This window comes from Lissotriton helveticus, chromosome 9 (assembly GCF_964261635.1).
Source record: "Lissotriton helveticus chromosome 9, aLisHel1.1, whole genome shotgun sequence".
Classification (NCBI taxonomy): Eukaryota; Metazoa; Chordata; class Amphibia; order Caudata; family Salamandridae; genus Lissotriton; species Lissotriton helveticus.
In genome coordinates this window covers 741,216,043-741,239,945 of record NC_136070.1, presented here as the reverse complement: position 1 = coordinate 741,239,945, position 23,903 = coordinate 741,216,043, and the positions used below count along the sequence as shown (strand labels likewise).

General features: G+C 44.8%; 1 protein-coding gene across 1 annotated transcript in view; it reads right to left on the bottom strand.

The window, feature by feature from the left end:
• LOC144783273 (autophagy-related protein 2 homolog A-like) overlaps positions 1-23,903 on the bottom strand; it is a 397,715-nt gene that overhangs the window by 170,972 nt on the left and 202,840 nt on the right. Inside the window, exon 10 of the mRNA XM_078662337.1 lies at positions 2,399-2,483. Within this exon, the coding sequence (XP_078518463.1) occupies positions 2,399-2,483 (85 nt within the window). The remainder of the gene's footprint in view (positions 1-2,398; positions 2,484-23,903) is intronic.

Genomic DNA, 23,903 nt, shown 5'->3' with positions numbered 1-23,903 from the left:
TTCACACTCTGCAACTCTGGGCAATAGCTTGCCTAATCTCCACAACGGCCCCTCGCGGCGGGATGCCTGGCTTTCACCTTGCGGATACCCTGCCGGGGTTATCTCACAGGGGAATACCAGGACGGGTTCCCTAAGCAAGCGCTTAGAAACCGCTCGGTGATTTGCGCAATATAAATTCCTGTACATATGACAGCCTGACCCATGAGCAACACTGCAGAGGGCAATCAAAATGTTACATTATGTTTAGTCTGTCCAGCAATGGTGTCATGTTGATCTGTCAATGTTGATCTGTCCTCAACATACTTCCTAAGCACTTGTTCATGTGTTATGGTTCACTTTTGTTTTAAATTATGAATACAGAGCCAAGTAAACTAACTGTACTTACCTAGCCCTCCCTTTCTTGATTAATTGTGTTTCATTTGAGGCTTGGAACACAATACAGCTGCATTTTGTTGCCACTACTCTATGTAAGAGTGATAAAACAATTTGGTATCGAAATACGCCTCAAGAACAGCATCAAAGGTGCCCATTCGGAGGTGTATATCATAAGATACCACTTTTTGCCGACACTGTGCGCCTCTCAATTTTAGCTCTGGGACAATAATTACTACTACTACATCGAATCCTGATGAAAGCTTCAGAATATAAAGTCAATTAAACTAAATCTGAACTCTTACACCTAGGATTGGTGGAGACAGGCTCCTATTCTGTTAAAAGATACAATCCTTTTCAAGATAACAAATGGGGCTGTATGATATGTATGCGTCCTTATAATACACTCCCTCTTGGGGTAGTATCAAGCATTTGTAGAGGGAGATTAAATCGGAATTTGGAATGTGAGGTAGCCTACAATTATCTTGACTGTGATGTCTTGCAGCTTTTAAAGTGAACCTAATCCTCAGATTGCTAAAGGTCTTTCAAGCATCACCAATTTGAATAAAAAAAATGTACGCTGTCTGACTTACTACATGCAATCATCAGGTTTGTATGTCAAGGAGCAGCACATAGTGTCTCCAGGATAGTGTGACTGTCACCTTGAGATAAAGGAGTGCACCGTTTTCTGTATACAAGTAATTTCTAGAAAGTGGCACCATTAAGTATTATAAAAGAATGTTCTAAAATCCGATGAACACTGGCTGTAAATGGACTGGGCAATAGAGAACAGATTCCTGTGGGATGTAATGTGGCTACCATGCAAACATCTACAGAATGTGTATTGTTGCCAAGTCCCTAGCAAACTGACAGATATTTGTAAAAATATAGCAACTCAGTATAAAATCAAAATATTCCCTTCACACCTGATGCATATACTAGATAACTCTTTACATCTACACAGGAACTTACTTCCAATTCGAATTGGAGACCAGGAGACTACTGAATGAATTCAGACATGTTTCAGAAGGGAATGTCCAACTCCTTCATTGTCTGCCGACAAATATATGGCCTCCCTAAACAGGAGTACTTGCCCTGCCAACAGGCGAGGCAACTAGGTGCTACAACCCACGATTAGGTAAGCTGTGACATGACCACTTACACAAGGGAAAAAATACTTGCGTCATACCATGGAACGAAAGGGTGGGTAGCCCCAACTTCGGCTAATATAACTGGGTGGTCTACAACATTACAGAATCAATGGCCCATTGAGAGATAGGAAACCCTGTGGAAAGACATTTATAAAAACAACCTCTCTGTAGGGCACAGATTCTGAACAGGATGCGAGGAGGATGGCATGCCATTGCATATCTGATGGACATGCCCTAAAATAAAGTATTCTGTCGGGAAAGCTCTTGCAACCATACCAGACACTCCAGATATTGTAGTCCTAGTTATGCGTAACTTAGAAAGGGAGAAGAGCTTGTTGTATACTGGAAATTCATATATCAAATATTATTAAAACACACATGACTATTGCCAGACAATGAAACTTACAGCACCTCTGACCTGGCAGAGGTGCTTGAACCTTTGGGATACAATAGCAAACGACTGATAGAGCAAGATATAGAGTTTTGTTTACAGACTTGGCAATTGGTTCTGTCATATATGGAGGGAATTCAAATGGGGATAACATGTTGTCCTAAACAGCGGGTGCTAAAAATGTTTGATTAGTACCAACAACAATTTTATTAACTTGTAAAAATGAATTGAAAGGTATGGAACCATTACAAGTCTGGCTCACTTAACAGTGTTCTATAAGACCGCAAGGGGTGAGATGTCCTCATATATGAAATATGTGTCCATGGGGACTGGGATTACTGTTTTTTTCCTTTTCTTGTTTGAGGTCTGTAATTGCGATGGATACTCTCAGTGTAGAGAACGATTTATTCAGTTTATGAAAACCCAATAAAACGCATTGACAAAAATAACATACAGCAATGCCTTAATAAGTAAAGAGGATTACCTGGATACGTTTTTATATTTTGCAGGTTTGGAAGAGTAGCAGCAAAAGGAGATCTCTCACACCGGCGTGGGGAGCTCAACATGACCTACAAGAGCAAGAGCACATGTTCAAAAGCAGAAAGCGTGAAGTGGAAGAGAGTGTAGTGGCTTGGAGCGGTGCAGAGTGCAGTGGAGAAGAGCAGAGTATTCACGGTATGGTTGCGCACTGCCATTACAGAAAATACATTTTCTTTTTTTTAAATTTATTTATTTTATTTTTTTATGTTTATTTTTGTACTTTATTGACAATGCTCATTTACAAGGTAGCATATGCATTTTACATACAACAGTGGAATAACATGGGAGAGATTGGCAGTGAGAGTGACATGCGAATTAACACAATCGAACACATTAAGTACATCTGGCACTTGTATACATCTTTAATGGCATCTCGGTATTGGAACATAAGAGGGTAGCATGAGAAGGCTGATGTGTCTCTCTTGGGTGCAAAGGATATCGAATGAATTACATAGGGAGGTGTGTAAGGATAAAGTATGGAGAGTACAAGGTAGGTCAAACATTTATTGGAGACTGGGAGTCTGGGTACGGTTGTTGAATATGCATTGGGTGATCTAGTAGACATGACTTAAGTGGGCCCCATATGTCACGCGGGCGTGAGGGAAGTGGGATGAGTTCGGCGTATGTACAGATTTGGTCTTGCCAACGTATCATATCCTCAAGCCAGTCTTTGATTTTTGGGGTACGTCCCCGACCCCACCGACAAGCTACACGACTTTTGGCTAGGACCAAGCTGAAGGACACAAATTTGCGGTGTATAGTGTGGTTCTGAAATTCTGGACCCCGCTGTTATCCCGGTATCGAGATGCAATACCCGTGCCACAAAATATCAACGTACCATGACGAATTTGGCGTCGACGGACCGGTAATGATTAGGACATCATCCCTATACATTTGCGTCATGATTGAGGGATGCCAACACCCCTAAATCGTAGTTTCCGTCCCGACCCTTAGACTCCATTTTGTGAACGACATCCATCTTGTGTCTTGCCCTCATGATAAGTCAATTGAGTAAGGTCGAGCTTGATCTAAAAGGACACGTCCACCTTCCCTGACTTCTCCCTGACCTGTCCCAACTGACTCCATTGCCTCCAGCCGAACCTGTTTGGGCAGCTCCTCGGCCAGTGGCCAAATAAGATAGCATCAATGCATAACATGCCACAAACCATTCACTACGTACAGACCATGTTTTCTACACACACACACACCTGTCCACGTTCCTCGTTTATGGCCAGTTTTATGACTAGGAGGTACCCTGCTTTATTGGGGTTTCATCGATATCTGATGGGAGTTCCGGGCCTGGCCGGGTAATCCGTCACGAACTGGACATCTAAAATATGGGTTGGCCTACATGACTTCGCTCTTTGTATTATTGTAGAAATATGTGTATAACCATATCGTAAACTCAAGAATTCTTGCTTGCAGCTATTATTTCTGTATATAAGGAGGAAGTTGGTTCTGTAAAAACGAACAGTCTCCTGGGAATACGCGACCCGGGTTGTCGTGTTTCTAGGACACGTGTTACTTGGTAGCTGCCAATAAAACTCGATCTCTGACTTCAACTAGAAGACTCCGTGTTTCTGTGGTCCGGAACAGGGAGAACTCAGAGGTCTTCGGGTGTTATCCCCTGGCACCACCGGGTTCCTAAAAACCCGTTACCTCAGTTGGCGCCCAATGTGGGGCGGTATCAAGCGGCGACGGTCCAAGCCAGATGTTCGTGAGGAGCTTCGTGTGAAAATTCCAGAGGACGGCCAGACACTTCAGCGACCCCTGTATGTCGACGTGGTTCCGAAGGTCTTTGCTGCGAGGTTCCCCGCGTCCCGACGGCTATGAAGGACTGCTGCCCTGACTATCGCCCTGTTTTGGACCCAGTGATCCTTGGTAGAGCGAAACGATAGACGAATCTTCTAGTGACGTCATCGATATTCAAATACTTCAGTTAAGTATAAGTGGAGCGTCTCCCAGTCCTTAGTTTGATCCTTAGTTTTTGGTATCCTTGAGATACGTTTTGATTTGGTACTTGCAAGCCCCAAAGCCGAAGGACTCGTGTATTCACGAGAAATATCGTAATCGATAAATCCTTTGAAGTTTGAAGCTAGACTAGTGAGCAAAGATGCCTTGTTTTAGCAGATTTGGAAACTTGTTTTGTCTTGGTTGTAGTAAGGACTCCCGATTAGAGGATTCTTGTCCAGTTCCTCCGATTGGAACTCCAACATATGAGTTATACGTAAAACATGGCGTAGGTCCTATCACATATAATGAAGTGTGGATAAAATACACCCGCAAGGATGGTGTTTTAAAATGGCCCCAATATGGTAGTTTTGACTCAGAAATTTTAGATAACCTCAAGGTCAAATTGTTCAAGAAAAAAGCCCGGCCGGCGATGTTTGACTCTTTTCGCTTATGGCGCAAAGAAGCCAAACAGAAAGAAATAAAATTAGCAAAAAGGAATAAAAGAGGTATGTCGATGGTGCAAGCTGCCGTTGCATACAAGGATAACGAGGAAGAGCAAGAAAGCGAACAAATGCTTAGGAGCAAGAAACTAGCAGTAGATAAATGCTACCCAATGTTACCTCATAAGGGACAAGGTCAAGAGGAAAGATCCGAGAAAGATCCATTGATGTCCCACTTATTAAACTCACCACCGCCGTATGCGTTAGACGCTACCGCACCCCCAAAGCATTTTATTATACCGCGCCCCGGCGCACGAAACACAGCTCTTGCACACACGCCAGCTACTCTTCAGCTGGTTCCTACTTCTCCGGCGCAGCCTTCTCAAGGGCCGCCGCCTCTGCTACATACTCCATCTACTTCTACTACTTTGCCTACCGCTCCAACTGTTCCCTATGATACTACGTCTGCCACTGCTTCAACTTCCTCTGCTATTGCCTCGATTTCTTCTTCGCATCAGCCTGTTTTTTCTGACGCATCTGCCCCTCCGCAAGCTTCTCCTTCTATTAGACAGAGAGTGGCAGGTACTGTCACTGGTCTGCTTTCACCTTTCTTTGGGCCGCCTAAAACGACCCCTAAAACAGAACGTAGACAGTTACGTAGTCAGCTGCCTGATTACGAGGAAAGAGAAGTGCTGAATGAGCTAGCACGCCAATGGATTACGGACACTGTTAGATATGATGTTCAGTCTGTTATGGAAGTTTTCCGTCAATGGGATGCACCCACTCAGAGATACGTATTCGAAGAGATGTGTGTATATCTGTGTGAAGATTTGGAGACAAATGATCCCAAACTCAAAATGAACGCACTATGGCGTACGCGTTTTAAGTTCCATGAAGGTATGATTATAGGTGCCGAAGTTGAGGAAGCGATAGATTTATTGTTCTCTTACCGGAGTAAGGGAAACGCCTCTAGATCATTGTACGAAGACGACGTATCAGGTAGAAAGAAAGCGAGACAGTACCCCATGAGAGAGGTTCCTCCGGTTTGGAGGGAAGGTGATGCGAATGTAAACCCACCAATTCTGCCACATTTCCAGCGTGTATGGGTACATGTCCAATGGAAAAGATCCGAAGTTTTAGCACTCAAGCAGACATTACCTGATCCCCGTAAAAATCCGACTGGGTATTAGAAGGAGTTATCGCAGACTGCCAGCTCATGTATAATGAATTTAGCGGATGTAGATATGTTGTTTGGGAATGTTGTTCCACATCCTTTATGGAGTAAAATCCGTCATACGGATCATGATCGAGAACTAGGTGACTCATGGGCTAATATTACCGCTATAGATGCTAGACAAATAGGTGGTTCTAAACCTGAGCCGTTAATAGCCGAACTTCCCGGTAGGATTATCGCGTACATGAAAACATTAATGCCTGAATTACGCGTAAATTGGGACAAGCTGTCTGCGTGCAAGCAGAAGAAAGATGAGAATGTGTCTGACTTTTTCACGAGATTTGAGGAGATTTTCACGGATCATAGTGGTCAGGATATGGCTACCGAGGGTGGTCAAAGAATGTTTGTAGACAAATTTGTACATAATCTGCTTCCTGAACTGTGTAATAAACTGAAAGATTCAGAGAGTGCTTGGGCTGTCTCTACGTCAGCACAGATTTTAGCTACAGCCCAGTACTATGAAAATAGGCGCAAAGACGAGCTAGATAAGGTAGACAAAAAGACGAAAGATTTAAAAACTAAAGTTCTTCTCCAGCAGGCCTATCCGCCTCGTACGGCTAGTCAGCCTAATTATCACCAACCACAGCAGTATTCGAGAAACGCGCAAGGAAACGAGTTTTCCCATCAGCGTCTTCCGTATGGCCCGAATCAATGTGCATATTGCAAGGAAGAGGGTCACTTTAAAGGTAATTGTCCGGCTCTTGCGCGACGTTTAAACGGTATTTCAGGTATAAGGGGTAGAGGTGTTCAACATGCTCCTAGGGGTAGGGGCCGTGGAAATTTCCCCCAGAATACAACTCCTTTTCCGCCTCAGAATTCCATGAACAGCTTTGACCAACAGAATAATGCATCGTCTAGGTCAGCTCAGTACTATGCTGACGACTATTGCACCGAAAACGAGAATGAGGGAAATAATTGCTAGGACAGCCATGGACAAAGAGAGGGAGTCGTTTCAGTTCCAGTAGATCAGAATGGACCTTATGTCGAGGTGATTACCTCAGGAGTGTCAGAGCCATTTCTGCTGGATACTGGTGCTACAAAAAGTTCTATCATGCACTCGAAACTTCCTGGCGCACCTTTGTCTGGCGAAATGAATATTTCAGTAGGTTTCTCTGGCGCCCCTGTTAGAAACCCGATCTCTAGTCCCATGTCCCTTTCTGTTGGCCCATGCGAATTAGAAGCACCCCTCATTCTTACAACAGGTTGCGGTGAAAATTTGTTAGGTTTGGATTTGCTAAAGAGGTTATATGCGACTCTGTACTGTTCTCCCTTGGGAGTACAACTTACCTTAGGTAAGAAAGTCATTTCTCCAATGTATTTGTCAAAGGAAAATATTCCAACTGAATTGTCATCTCTTCCGGATATACTCTGGGCTAATGGTTCCAACGATGTAGGCCGTTTAGAGATAGCACCGTATGTCATAACATTGAAAGCCACGTTAGGTTGCCACGTATTCCCCAATACAAAATATCTAGCGAATGCGAAAAGGCGTTGTTGACGATTGTTTATGATCTGATCGAGAAAGATGTCATCGAAGAAACAACAGGCAACGTTTGTAACAGTCCAGTTTTGCCCGTTTTAAAGCGTACCGATCCTTCACAGCCCCCTGTGTACAGGTTTGTGATCGACCTCAGAGAAGTGAATAAGGTGGTTATTCCACAGTTTCCAGTTGTCCCCGACATTACTGCCTTGTTGACAATGGTTCCAGCTTCAGCAACTTGGTTTTCGGTGATTGACCTGAAGAACGCTTTCTTCAGCATCCCGATTGCTGAGGAGAGTAGAGATATTTTCGGCTTCAATTTAGGAGGACGAAGCTTCCGCTTCAAGTGCGCTCCTCAAGGCTACTGCGAAAGCCCATCAATATTCAGTCAGGGCCTGAAAACACAGCTAGACACAATTATTCTACCTAATGGGTCAACTCTGATTCAGTATGTCGACGATCTGCTGATCGCTGCAGACACTGAAGAAATTTGCAAGCGAGCTACATTGTCCTTATTGCGTCACTTATGTGACATGAAGCACAAAGTCTCTCTTTCAAAACTGCAATTTTGTCGACAAGAAGTAACCTACCTAGGTCACATCTTATCGAAGGAGGGAAGGAGACTGACACCAGAAAGAATACAGGCAATTGCAGAACTGAGTGCCCCAAGGACACAGAGAGAGGTTCGGGCCTTCTTGGGCATTACATCGTACTGTAGACAATGGATACCGAATTTCTCACTACTAGCTAAACCCTTGCTGGCACTACGCTGTAAAGACACACTCAATCCTATGCCCTGGTCTGAAGATTGTCAAACAAGTTTCCACGAGTTGCGTGATGCATTATGTTCGGCTCCTGTGTTGGGAAACCCCAACTACAGTAAGCCTTTTACATTATATGTCCACGAGAAGGAAGGTTGTGCATTATCAGTCCTAACACAATACTTTGGGGACAAACAGCGCCCATGTGCATATTTTTCGGCAACTCTAGATCCTGTGGCTAAGGCACTACCAAGTTGTCTGAGGGCCACCGCCGCAGCGGCTGTCTGCATTCGACAGTCCGCTGGGTTAGTCATGAATAATACTCTGATCGTTATGGTCCCGCATGCAGTAGACATTTTGCTAAACAGGACGAAGACACAACATCTTACTAGCGCTCGACTTTCCAGTTACGAACTAACACTATTAGCGAGTCACATTCACATAAAGAGGTGTGAGACACTCAACCCCGCTACGCTACTACCTATCTCGGCAGAGACAGACGAGGTTGAAAAACATGACTGCTGCTTTAGGACAGAAGAAGAGACAAAAGGGAGAGTAGACTTACAGGACACTCCCCTTCCTGAATGCAATGATACTTTATGGTTTGATGGTTCATGTTTCAAGTTGCCGAATGGGGATACGACTGCAGCATATGCCGTAACGACATTACACACCATTATAGAGACCGCGCGCATTTCCCACAATTCCGCACAAGCCGCAGAGCTTATCGCACTTACAAGAGCATGTGTGTTGGCGAAAGGAAAGCGAGTGAATGTGTACACTGACAGCCAATACGCCTTTGGCGTGGCTCACAGTTTTGGGAGATTATGGCGTGAACGTGGGTTCCTGACGTCGCATGGTGCAAAAATACAACATGGTCAGCTAGTTAATGAGCTCCTCGAGTCACTGACCTTGCCACTACAAGTTGCAATTATAAAATGCAGTGCACACAGAAAAATTCAAGACGATGTTGGCCGTGGGAATGCATTTGCAGACGAGGTTGCGAAAGAGACTGCAAGGAACACAATGAGTCGGATGTATGTTGTAGGTCCCGCTAGATGGATTACTGATGTGGGGATGTGTGAGGACACCATCGAAAGCGTGAAAACTATCCAAGCCGAGGCCACCGAGAAAGAGGTGAATGAATGGAGAGAAAGCCAGGGTAGATTAGATACGAATGGTTGTTGGGTCGAATTATCAGAACACCAGCGATGGCTATTACCTAACACATATGTACTTGCAGTGGTAACAATGGCCCATGGAATTGCGCACATCAGTACGAAAGGAATCTGTAAACTATTGGCCCCAGTATGGCAGAATAGTAATATCCCAAAATGTGCAGAGAATGTGGTCAGAAACTGTATGGTGTGTTTAAAGCACAATCCCGGTAGGGGAACCCCAACTCCAGCTGGTCATTTTGCGCCTCCAACGTATCCGTTCGAGATTTTGCAGCTCGATTTCATCCACATGGAGAGGTGCAACAATCTGAAGTATGTGCTCGTTGTTGTTTGCGCTTTCTCCAGGTGGGTGGAAGCGTACCCCCTTAAGGACAACACCGCCTTGTCAACTGCCAAAGCCCTTGTCAAGGAGTTCTTCCCTAGATTCGGTATGCCTAGAATCGTTTGGAGTGATAATGGAAGTGAATTCGTGGGACGTGTGATGAGGAGAGTGTGTGAGTGTCTAGGCATACACCAGAAATTCCACGCTGCAAATCACCCCCAATCAGCTGGATTAGTGGAGTGCTACAATGGCACGTTAAAACTCAAACTAGCCAAGATCCAAGCCAGTACAGGCCTTAAATGGCCTGACGCCCTGCCTCTAGCACTCTTGTCGACCAGAACGACTGTCTATTCCAGATTAGGACTTAGCCCCCATGAAATAGTGTTTGGCCGCCCAGCCAACGTCTGGGGCGTGCCAAGGCCAAAGAAACTCAGCGAAATAGAGCACCCCGTACTGCTTGACTATTTGTGCGAATTAACAACTAAATTGCGTGTTTTACACCAACAGGTTCACAGTTCCTCTCCGCCAGCCTCTGGTGATCCAGGTCACTCCATCGAACCAGGCACCTGGGTGCTGGTGCGGAATTTTCAGCGCACGAACAACGAACAGCCCAGGTGGACCGGACCATACCTTGTTCTTCTGTCCACGAGATCAGCCGTTCGGGTGGAAGGAAAGAAGAACTGGATCCACGGGACCCATTGTAAACGGGTCCCTCTGCCCCTTCCATACGACCGGTGGGTCAAGGAAGGAATTGCCGACTCCGAGACAGAGTCCATACCTCTCTTCATCCCTTTCAGCGATGCACGTTTGAAAGGAACTGGTACCGAAAAGGAGAGTGATTATATTTTACAAGGACTTGTGCCACCGTCAATGCAGTTGGACACTACAGAACCTGAGACATTGTTTGAAGACCACACCGTACCTGGGAAAGAACGATATAATCTAAGGTCGAGACAAAGAGACTAATAAAAAAAGGCAACTTAATGCGATTTTCTTTTCCCCCAAGAACTATTTTTGATTTTTCAGCTCTCTCGCCCAGGGAACTTGCTCATTTTTGATTTTTGAACCGCCATCCGGTTCTGCTGCTAGGGTCGCGGTTGAAGTCTGGGGAGTGCAGCTGGGGACGTTTAGGTCAACGGTTCTGGTTGGTCCAAGGGAGTTACCCCGGACTGAACGGAGCGCACTCCCTGGCAGAATCAATCTCCCACCGCGGGCAGCAACTAGAGGATGGAGTTTCCATGGGTAGAGAGACCTACCAGATTCACGAACTTTGAAAGACAATTATGCACAGTACTGGCCAGAAAAAGGTTTCTGATAATATGTATTTTAATGTGCAGCATAACGATGTTTTTGATTGGTTATACTCTATTCACATTTCAAGTTACCTTTGCAAATGACACTCGGCCAACACCTCCTCCTACTATCTCTCCACACTCCTGTCACCCTCTACCTGAACACGAGTCTGCCAGAAGACTCGAATTTATAAATAACTCATTCATCCAACTCCTACACCAACACCAGTCCATAATGAACACTTCGAACTGTTGGATATGCGGACTCATGCCGCACACAACTGATAAGGGTATCCCATACTTCATCCTGCCATTCAGTTATTATGGTTCTCTGTGGGCTTTCCAGACTCTGTTCCTGTTCGCCCTAGAACCATACCCGCCCCGTTCCACTGAGAGCGATTCCAGCAACAAGGCACTAGTGGCAGGGATAAGAAATATGAGTAGGGATATTGACACATATCAAGCGATTCCCAAAGATGAACTCACTCCATACAGTCGTTGGAACGTAACTAAGTATGGGGTTTCCTTGAGTAAGGGCCAGACAGCAAAGAAATCCCGCCCAGTTTGGATAGTGCCCCACCGAGGTCACTTATGTCTGCAAGGTATCGGCAGGGATCCTAAAGCACAATTAGGAAAGAGCGTATGCACGGAAACATATGTATTTGCCTCCCGAACTTCCCCTCTATTCTTGGCAGCTAAAGGCACCTATTTCGTCAGCCATGACCAAGCCTATACATGGTTGCCCCCTGACTTCTCGGGCACGTGTTTTATCTCATTTCTGCTGCCACCCACCTACACGGCCAGGGCAGATTACCATCGGACAAGAACAGCTAGGGGTGTCGTGAGTAAAGACGACACTGCGGGTCAGGAATTTGCAGACTTCGCAAAGGGTTTTCTCCCATTTTGGGGGCCTATGGTGAACAGCAGGAACATTCGCCAGTTATCGAGGATAGTTGAATCCGCCGTGACTGAAACGGCCGGAGCCCTTAGCAACTTAACAACTGAGCTTCAGTCGGATCGACTTATGACCCTTCAGAACAGGGTTGCCCTAGATATCATACTTGCGGACCGTGGTGGTGTATGTAGAGTGATCAAATCCAGTTGTTGCATTTTCATCCCTGATAATGCACCGACAGTGTACCAGGCCATCTCTAAGCTACACGAAATATCTGGTTCCCTTCACGTAGAAAAAGGGGATTGGTCTCTGCTAGGGTGGTTCTGGGAACTGATCGCTGCCTGGGGATGGAAAACACCGATCTTCATTGGGATGATCTTAGCGCTTCTGTTTATGTTCTGCCTGTGTGTACAGTGCGCTCCTGCACTATGTGGCCTCTGTGCTACTCCATGTGTAAGGAAGCCTGTGTCAAGGGACGAACTGAGCAACAGAATGATGCTACAACAGCATCTCCACTAATTCATTTATACAGATTTGGACTCAGATTAACATGAGTTATTGCCTTATATGAGGGCAAAAGGAGGGTCTGTGGTTCTGAAATTCTGGACCCCGCTGTTATCCCGGTATCGAGATGCAATACCCGTGCCACAAAATATCAACGTACCATGACGAATTTGGTGTCGACGGACCGGTAATGATTAGGACATCATCCCTATACATTTGCGTCATGATTGAGGGATGCCAACACCCCTAAATCGTAGTTTCCGTCCCGACCCTTAGACTCCATTTTGTGAACGACATCCATCTTGTGTCTTGCCCTCATGATAAGTCAATTGAGTAAGGTCGAGCTTGATCTAAAAGGACACGTCCACCTTCCCTGACTTCTCCCTGACCTGTCCCAACTGACTCCATTGCCTCCAGCCGAACCTGTTTGGGCAGCTCCTCGCCCAGTGGCCAAATAAGATAGCATCAATGCATAACATGCCACAAACCATTCACTACGTACAGACCATGTTTTCTACACACACACACACCTGTCCACGTTCCTCGTTTATGGCCAGTTTTATGGCTAGGAGGTACCCTGCTTTATTGGGGTTTCATCGATATCTGATGGGAGTTCCGGGCCTGGCCGGGTAATCAGTCACAAACTGGACGTCTAAAATATGGGTTGGCCTACATGACTTCGCTCTTTGTATTATTGTAGAAATATGTGTATAACCATATCGTAAACTCAAGAATTCTTGCTTGCAGCTATTATTTCTGTATGTAAGGAGGAAGCTGGTTCTGTAAAAACGAACAGTCTCCTGGGAATACGCGACCCGGGTTGTCGTGTTTCTAGGACACGTGTTACTTGGTAGCTGCCAATAAAACTCGATCTCTGACTTCAACTAGAAGACTCCGTGTTTCTGTGGTCCGGAACGGGGAGAACTCGGAGGTCTTCGGGTGTTATCCCCTGGCACCACCGGGTTCCTAAAAACCCGTTACCTCAGTAGCCAGGATCTGCTTAGTGTACCCCAGCAGGGCTGTGAAAGGGGACATAGTTCACCCTGGTCAAGTGCCTGTCCAAGTCATCATCTGTAAGATAGATGTCATCGACATAAGATAATGCCTCATCATCATATGTTTGCAGTAATTCTGCTACTCTGGCTGAAAATAACCCAGGACTGTTCTTGAATCTCTGTGGGAGACGACAGAAGTGACGCTGTGTCCCCATAATTGAGACAGCGGTTAAGTACCTGCTTTCATGTGCGATATTTGGACAGAAGAAACAGGTTGAAATGTCTAATGTCGTTTTATATGTTTTGCGCACGATGTTATTCATCGGTGCTGCACTGTGTGCATTTTGTACTGCAAAGGTTTTGCAACAAAAATTGAAATGTCTGTAGTCCAAAACTAGACGATATGCATTGTCTGGTATGGACAGGAAACAAAGGATTGTTCATGGACGAGGTGCATGTTTCAATCACCCGTTGGTATTCAAGTTGATCTAGGATCTCTCTGACCTGTTTTTTAGATTCTTGTTTAACCGGATACTGCTTCTGAGCAGATGGTTGATTTTGTAACTGGATCTTATGGTGAGGAGAATCCTCATCCCATCCCACATGATTTTTATATAATGCTGGTGCCTGGGCCACAGCCCATTTTCTGGCAAAGGTGTATTTTGTATGAATAGGAATATGATTTGAGAAGGCTGGCATAATGATCTCTTCGCCATGTGGGCACTCCCTGACAAATTCAGGTGGCCAGTCTTTTTCAGCCAGAAGGATGTCATAACCCTTAGTCTTTTCTCAAAAGAGTGCTTTTATTTTTCTAGTTATGTCCCCCTCTATTCAGAGTGTTACTTCATATAGTTTATGTATCTGCAGTTTCAACCCGAATGCATTCATTCAGGTCCACGGTCTCCAGATGATCCTTCAGGATCTTGAGAGATATGGTAACTTCTGCTGCGCTGTCCAGCATTGTCTGGGCCCACTCCCCGTTCTTGAGTCGTGTCTTCAAGATCCTCGGCATGTCTGATTTTAAGACTTGCTACCTTCCTTTTTTTCAGAACAAAATGTTATTGTTTTCTTGGGAGTGATTGCAAATCAACCACAGTACTCCGAACACCGGAGGGGCTGTGAGCATAAAATCCAAATGCACAGAATAGCAATCAATACAGTAGTTCAAAGAAGTATAATTACTACAACTCCCCATCCCCCCCGCCCCTTATTAACTTCCCCCTCCCGGATCCCACCCTAACCCCTCGCACGATGTCCTCACAGGTCCAGGAAAGAAAATAATTATGAAACGGGTAATGCATACTCTCCCTCACCCAGGTTCTAGATGTATCTGTTCTGCATCCACATCACGCTGTGCTGGTGGCTCCAGCCACAATCCCCTGTACTCCGCCCATCTCTTCCTTATTTTGTAGAGCTTCCTGGGGCAGCCTCGGGCCTCAAACACTGGACGCTCCAGCCCCATACAATAATCGAATCCCTTTTTCCACACTCCTACTGGGGGGGCCCTAGGGTCCTTCCAGGCGCGGGCCACATCCCTCTATGCCACGGTAAGGCCAAGGAGCAGTAAGTGTCGTTTATAAATGTTGCCACCCACTTGTTCCATTACATGGAGATGGCCCAGCCGCGGCGTACGGGGGAGCTCCCAACCCAATACTTCAGACAAGCAGTCCCAGACACCTGTCCAGAATCTCTCCAGTGCTCCACAGGACCATACCGTATGCAGGAAGGTGCCCACCTCCCGACCACATCTCAGACATTCAGGGGACGCAATCAAACCCGCTCGCCACAGCCTCTCTCTAGTATAGTAAGCTCTGTGTAGATATTTAAATTGGATGAATCGTAGTCGTACGGCAACGGTCGCACGTCTAGGGGCAGCAAGGGCTTCCCTCCAATCCTCTTCTTCTAGCTCTCCAACATCTCCCTCCCATGTGGTCCGCAGCTTATCAAGGGAGGAGGAACAATGTGTAACCAATGATTGATAGATGCAGGATATTTTCTTATCCTCCAATTCACCCATGAATACCTTAGCTTCCAGAGGGCTGAATTCAGGTAAGGAATCTAGTCCCTCCAGGGCGGGGGAGATGGCATGTCGGAACTGCAAGTATTTAAAGAACTGGGTTTGGGGCATACTATTGCTACCTTCCTTTTGGCAAATTGAGTTTTCTTATTTTTCGGAACGTGTTGATCGTCTTTGGACTTCACACGTTCTTCCTTGTGTTCGGATCGTCCTCTTCTTTTGGGTTTCTGCGAGGAAGTCTGAAAGGTACGAGAGGAACGTGTATCAGTATCTTGATATCGATCAGGTTTTCTCAAATTTTCCCTGTTTCTGAGGTTATACCTCTTTTCGGAGGGCTCCTTTTGAGGAGACCTTCCTCTTGATTGAGAACGCTTCTCCTTAGGAAGTGTCCAGTATTTTCCCACTTCTTTTTAGGAGTAGTGAGAGTGTTTTTAATAAAAACTTTTTCAGGATTTTCTGTTAGTTCAGGCTTTACTGGTTTCCCTCCCAAACTATCTCTTCCTATTTTTTCACAGGATGTTTCTATTATTCTGGCCAGTTCATATGGTTGCTCAGTTACATCAAGTTCTTTTAGTTTTTGGCTGATTGCCAAGGATGCTGCTTCACCTTTAATATTAGCTAATATTATAGCTGGGACCTGTTTGAAATCTTTCAGTAACTTCATACCGAGATTTAAAGCAGGTTCTGCCCCGTATTCATTTTGAATCTGTTTCAGGACATCTGGTATTACCGCCATGGACGGAACACCATGTGTTTTTGTGTAGATTGCAGCAAAGACTGTACCCAAAGTGTCACAGTCCTCCAGGTGTGGTGCGATCCCCATTGGTAAACAGATTGTCAGAATCCTGTGTTTCTCATGAGGTGTACTATCGGGAAATACTGCCTCGATCGGAGTAATTTTTTGAGCTAACCAGAATGGAATTTGCTCCCTTTTTGAGGGTAATTTACCAATGACTGATTGTATAGTCTGTGGTGCAATTTTGTTTGGGTTCCCTTGATGAAGGGTTTGCTGTGGAATTCTTATAGCAGGTTGGACTGTTAGAGTCCGCATGACATATTGTACCAATTGTCTATGTACTTTAATTAATTATTTCATGCTCTTGGTAAGTTAGTGGAATTTCAATGTCCTCGAAAGGAACGTATTCCACTGGAGGTTCCTCTATCTTATAGAAGTGGAACACATGTGTTGTTGGATTTGCTTGCGGAAAGATAATCCATGAATAGAATACCTCTGTCTGCCGATATTCATGTGCCTCTATGACAAATATAACCCTACCACCTCTCCGTGATAGGGCATTTTCTATAAGCTTTATAGCTATGGTTTTCCTTAGATTTTCTGGGATGAATATTGCATCCGCGTCATTTTGTTGGAAACCTGTAACGTCTAAACCCGGTGGGGTTGTAGATGCTGCAGTTCCACTGGTCCCGGAATTTTCATCGTCGGCCATTTTGTTAAATGTTTTGCAGAGCAAGTTTCAAGGAGACAAAGTTAAGGTGCACAATATTATGATACACTGTATCCTTCAACGTTGAACAAAACCAAAAACGAATACATAGGATTTTTCGTCCTACTCAGTAATGGCGGATTTTTTATCCTTTTACCCACTCCAGGCGTCTATTGGAGTGTTTTACGGGAAAAAAGGGGTCTCTGTGAAAAGCACGACTGAGTTGCTCTAGTATCTAGCGTTAAATTAGTGCCTTACCAAACCTTGGGCGCCATGTAGTGTAGTTCCTATATTCCCAATAGCCTCTGCGCATATATAATATATCCTATAGATGTGACGTAGGGCTTATGTCTACTAGGTCGCTATTGAATATATTAAACTTAATTGTGAGTGCCAAGTAGCTCAGAGGTCACTAGAAACTTTCTCGAGTTCACGAGAAGGATTTAATTTTTGACAACCGCATAAACATGACAACTTTGTTTCTCCAAGATAAAACTGATCTTCCGAGTCGTGGAAACACTAGATAGATATTTTACTCAGTCAATCGTGCATGCTTCGTTTCACCAGAGGTGCAGAGAAATAGAGAGACAGGCGTTTTCAATAAAAGTATTTATTGAACAGTCTTCTTTCTCAGGCAGAAGAAATGAACTGCTACAATCGTAATACTGGCTGCAAAGTATAAAGCGTACAGCAGGAAGAGTATTATAAAATAATACTGTAAAAGCATGGTATGGTTTCTAAGCCATAAAATACATACATTAATAAATAAACTGGTGCTTCTAAAATACGCCTACCCCGATGTACCTAACCTAAGTCTAGTACGAGGGAAGAAGTAAGTGAGGTGTAGCATAAATCTAATATTCTTTTTGCCAAGAATCTATGCAAGATTTCTCTTAGGGTCTAATCAGCTCCGTACCTTGGTTTAGAATGAAGGAGGTCAGTCTCAGGACTTGATTTCCCAACAACCCGCAAGGGTAGCTTGGAAACACTGGAGCTGGATTTCTAGGCAAGAGAAAAGACAGCGTCTCTCTCAGTGTGTCTGCTGGAGGGTCGGCTTCCTTCGGCACTTGCTGCAGCAGGATGCGTTGGGTAAGTAGATAGTCAAACTGCTCCAAACCACTGTGTGTTTGCTAGGGCAAGTGTGGGCATTTTTATACCTTGAAGGTGCCGAGTTTGACGTAAAGGTGGACATAATAACGTCATCAAAGAGTCTCAGTTCTTTGAAAACTCCATGAGTTCTTGGACAAATCAATATTCAAGCAAGGGGAAGTCCCTAACTGCTGAAGCCGAGTTTTCCAAGAAATCTTTGTGGATTTTCAGAACTAGTGGAAGTAGCCATGTCGAATTTGGACTGCATGAGCTATGTCTAAATATGGTTGTGATTTCTATGCCTATATAAGGATATGGTGATTTATACCTATATAAGGGCATGAATCAGGAAAATTGCAATTGGGTCCTAAAATGCCATACAACACTATGACCTCCATCTTACAAGGGACTGTACCAGCAAAGCTTGCGAGAGTGGGTCTCAATTCGTGTCCATGAAGCTTTTGGTCATTCCGGAGATGGAGAAGGGGATCGGGAAGCATCATCCTGTCTCGATAAACGTCGTTCGTTGGCCTTCAGAAAGTCCTACACTTGCTGCAGATTTGAACAGAATATGTGTTTGCCATGACTCGAGATCCGAAGGAGTGCAGGGTACATGAGGGCATATTCTTTTTGAGCTTTGCGCAGTTTCTGTTTGACGGGAAGGAATTTGTGGCGTGCCTCCTGCCCTGTCATAGTGAAACTTGGGTATATGCTGAACGTGATGCCTTCAAATTGAAGTGGTTTCTGCTCTCGTGCATTCTTCAATGCTGCATCCCGGTCCCGATAATTTAAGAGTAGGGCTATGATTGGCCTTGGAGACTCGCCCAGTGGCGGATGAGGACCAAGGGAGCGGTGGGTTCATTCTACCACCAGCTGTGGCGAAAAGGAGCCATCGCCGAAGGTACTAGTTAGGAGAAGTTCAACATAGTCCTCCATTAGCCCTGTATTTGTGCTTTCAGGGATGCCTATGATGCGAATATTACTTCAGCGGCTTCTCACTTTGATGTCTTCATTTTTGGCCGCAATTACTTTGAGGAGTTTATCCATTTGTGACATCTGTTGTTGCACCTGCGAGGTGGCATCTTCATCCTTGGAAATGGGGAGTTCAGCTTCTTTCAACTGTCCATCATGCTTATCGACTTTTTGAACAAGGAAATCTAACCAATTGTTCATCGTGTCCATTTTCACTGAGAGGTCAGTGAGGCTGTGTTGAACGGCCAGGAGTAGTGTCTTTACGTCGTCTTCAGAGGAAGGCGGGGGTGCTGAGGCCCAGCCCACACTGGTCTGGTCAGAGTCCATGGAGGTGGATCGTGAAGAGGCCTTTTTATTTTCAAAGGTGAGTCTAGGTGTCGCCCATCAGGTTTCCCCATCTTTCTACAGTTAGAGTAGCTGCTGCAGCAATATGGGTAGACAGGTGGTCTTCGAGTAGTGTCTGCCCAGGTGGAGGTGCAGTGATACAGGTGAGGAGCGCACTCGTTCCAAGTGGGCAGCGTCCTCAGGTTAGTGAGAAAAGTGGTTGGGGTGATATTGGACTCTCAGGTATTCAGGCGGGTGGGCAGAGCCGTCAGATGCAAACGAAAAAAGGGGTGCGTTACAGGCCGGAGGGGGGGGGGGCAGCAGTGACCATACAGTAATGCAGCAACTGTTCACTCTATAAGAAGGGAGCCATCATCGCTGCAGTATATGTGGCGATGATTCCAGTGTGTACTTTCCCCAGCCATGGTGCAAAGTCCATCGGACGATAGGGATCCCTCGGGATGGCACAGCGAGCGGCAATCTTCACAAGCCGAGGGCCCGGACCCGTGCGGGCAAAACCACTTTGGCGGAGGAGTGGTCTGAGGGAGAGAGAGTAATGGCGCGCCCTTGCGAGCCGATAACGGCCTCCCGGCTCCGGTCAGCCCACTGCGCCTCCCTATTCGTGCAGTGTTAAAGGACCCAGCCGCCACAACAGCTGCTCCGGTTGAGGTGGGTGTATTGAGGAGGTGATCCTTTCATGCAGGATTAGGTGGATAGCGGACCTTTTGCAGACAGGGCCCACAGCCTGCGTCAGAGCCTGTAATGAACGTGCCACTTATGTGGATAAGTAGCCAGATGATGACCATCACCATCTCAGTCTTATTTAGTATATTATAACGTAATATAGTGATGTGTAGGCCTGCCAAGTAAGAATAAGCTACGAAGTAGGGCTTGATTATGCCCCTTTTCTGACTTTATCTTGCTTAACGGAAGTGCTTGCTATTGGCTTTGGCATGATCTTATGCCATCTTGCATACTAATTCTGCTTTGTTGCGTGAATAGAGGCCTATGCTCAAGTGACTCCATTTTTCTAAGCTGTCGCCATCTTCTGAACTTCACTAGATGAGAAGGGCATGTTTTCCTTTTCACTTGTTTTTCGCACTTTACTGACCAGAAAGAACTGGATCTTGTCAGAGGTATGTGCTCGCTCTGCTCTGAAGCCATAACAGACGCCTGGCCAGCTGAAGCTGTGGCCTTGGTGCGGAGTGGTACGGACTCTGATGGGAAAAGGGGGCAAGGCTCGCAAGGAGTTTCGTCTTACGTCTCCACTTGTACTAAAGGAGGTGTCTGGGTTCTGTTCGGTGGAAGTTCCTCACAGGGCAGATGTGCAGCTGTGGCGGTGGGGCGTATAGTGTCACTACTGTCTCCTAGTTCGGCCGAAGAACCGGACTCCCCTTTGGCGAAGTGGAGCAGGATGAACAGACAGTTGGTGAGGTGTTCCACTAATTCTTATTTTCCTACTATTCTTGCTTACCTATTTCTCTGTTTTCAGGTTCCATACATTTATATACATATATTTCTACATATGTTTATCTGATTGTGTTTAGTAAACGCCTAATTGTTAGTTGGCAGTTGGCTAGAAGTGATACCATTTGGCCTACCGTGTATCATGTACTAATAAATATATCCCAGGTATACCAATTGGTCTCTTCCTTGTGGCAGGAGATTGTGTGTGCGAGTATGTGGTTTTTCCAGGCAAGTATTCTATTGTAGAGAGGATTGCAAATTCCCTCCTAGGCAGCGCGTGTCGTGGGAAAATTGTTATGAGTTCTCCTGGCAAGCGCAGTGCAAGTTTTTAGTCATTCCTGCCTTGGGTAAGTATTGTAAGTGTTGTATTTCAGCCCAAGAGGGATGTGTCTGTAAGGACTGTCCTTTTTGTGAAAAGCAGTTCATAACATTTTGGCGTCGTGACTTACAGGATCGAAGAGGTGGATTCTAAGGGGAAAAAAAATTATGTTTTCCAGAAAAATAAAAGCTGACTCCCAACTGTCAATTTAGATTCCCAATGGGAAATGACTCCATAGGGGTACTGGCACATGAGTGGGCTAATTGTGCTGGTTTGAGTGAGAATTGGAGTGCGTGTGTAATGGAAGCCAAACCGGCTCAAGTGGTTTTGTGCTTACAAAAGGTGCCGGTGAAGAAAGGAGAAGAACTCTCTACATTAGGAAGGAGGGGTTGGATTCTCCTTAATGATTATACAATTATGCATGAAAAATATGTACAGTTACAGCGTAAATGTAGAACATTTGAAGAACAGTATGGTGGAGCAAAGAATGCCTCTACGTATTTAACGTGTCAAAATAAATTATTGCTGGATAAACTAGAGATTTACAAGACCGTAGCTGAGAGGGCTGCGGTGCACATTGCGAAGTATAGATATAGGAACAGGAGAGGAAGAATTAAAAAAGGAAGGTGCATCTGGCTATTAACCACTTGGATGCTACGGTACATCCACCTCTTCCCATTGACTTTCCATTGAAATCAATGGAAACTCCATGACGAGTTACCCTTGTCATTAGCACTGAAGGGGTTAAAAAAGGCTGGACTTGACTGGGATCCCGAGGAGTGGGATGGAAATGTTTGGGATTCTTCTGAGTTTTCAGGCTCGGGTGAGGATGTTAACAGGAAGGAGGAACCTATTAGAACTGAGAGAGAGAATAAATCAGAGGGACGTAGAGGTCCAAGTGCAGCTGATTCACCGCAGAAAGTTGCAGGGTAGTTTGAATTACCCACAGTGAGTGTCCTTAGACAGCTTGGAGGATTTTACGCAGCAAGAGATTAATGATAATCTAGACAGGTTTCGGCAGAGGCCTGGTTATAAATTTACTCACATGGATGGTTCGCATCTATGATTTGGGTGCTGCTGGTGTACTGTTAGATCAAGGAGATGCAGTGAAATGTTGTACATTGAGCACAGATTCGACAGTTCAAGAGCAATATAGAAATTATGCACAAATCGAACAAGTTAGTTTGTTACAATTGGCCGTAATTGGATGCAACCACAAATACCAGACAGAGTCGGATTGGCCAGTAAATGAGAAGCCTTGGTATACATTGAGAGATGCGATACAGAGATTGAAGGAAGAGGTAAACAAAACCTCTATTTTCTTAGACCAAGCACACAAGTTGATGGAGGGTTTGCGTAATACCTCTGTGCGAAATAAAATCATTCGTACTGCTCCTCCTGCTTACAAGCAGGTAATGATGACTTTGTTAATTAATCAGACTGGAAATACTCTAGCACAAGTGGTCGAGGTTGTTCGCAAATTGGGCGAACTAGGAGCGTGGATGAGGATCGAGAGACCCTCTAGACCTGAAACTCGTACGGATAATAATAAATTGTCTAGGCGAGATTTGTTCACAGCTTTGTCAGAAGATGGGGTGAAGAGAGATGCGATAGATGGAATACCCACTACAAGTTTGTGGCATGTTTCGAAAAAGAGGTTTAGACAGAATGAAGGGAGTAAGAGAGTTAAACAGAATCAAGAACAAAGACAATCAGATAAAAGCGATGATGAAACATCTAGGAGGAGGATGGAAAGGTCCCTGGACCGCAGAATTAGAAATGAGAGGGAAAGGTCCCCGGACCTGCAGCTTTTTAACTTTTCTCATACTGATGCTGATGCAGCCATTGATGATGTCCGATTACATTTCTCAATCTATGAATTCTGTAGCTTTTGTCCTGAAACTGTCAACTCTAATGGACAGCGAATGTTCCAGATTACTACCTATAACATTATAGAAGGTGACGTCTGATATAATGTTACTAGTGATCCGAAGTTGATTGGCAAGTGCATACCAATTAGATTGAATAATAATTTGTCATCCCTTTCTCAACATGAAAAGATATTGTGTTCTGATCGACGAACTGACATGTGCACTTCGGTTCGTAACTCCATGGTATGCAATCATACTATTCTTGCAGCTAGTCATTTTAGAAATGTTTTATTACCAATTGGATGGCTCTTTTCTTGCGGAAATATGACATGGTCTTTTATCCCAACGAACATTTCAGATGGACCTTGTACTTTGAGACTGAATCTTATGATGTTTTCTTTGAATCCTTCTTTTCATAGTCGAACTGTAAGAGAACTTTCTCAACTGGATGAACAATGTAAATCTAATTTACATCTGCTTTCTAAAACTGAATATATTAGTTTAGCTGCTTCGATTGTAGCGATTCCTGGACTGCAGATTTATAACGCTGGAGCTATTAGTAGAGTGGCTTGTCTTATGGTTAAATCTATTAACCACACTTCAATAGCTTTATCTTAATTTTTACTTGATATGCGTGGTACATGACAAGCTATTTTGCAGAATAGGGCTGCTATCGATTATTTGCTGTTGAAACATGACCATGACTGTTCTGAATTTGATGGGTTATGTTGCTTTAATCTTTGACCACTCTAAATCCATCCAGTCTCATATTACAGCTTTGCATAAATTGTCATCTGAAGTTCTACAGAACCTTGACAAAGGGTGGTGGGACTGGACTTTGGGTGGTTACCTGATTTTGGTATGCTTCGTTCCATTTTAGATGGTGCACTA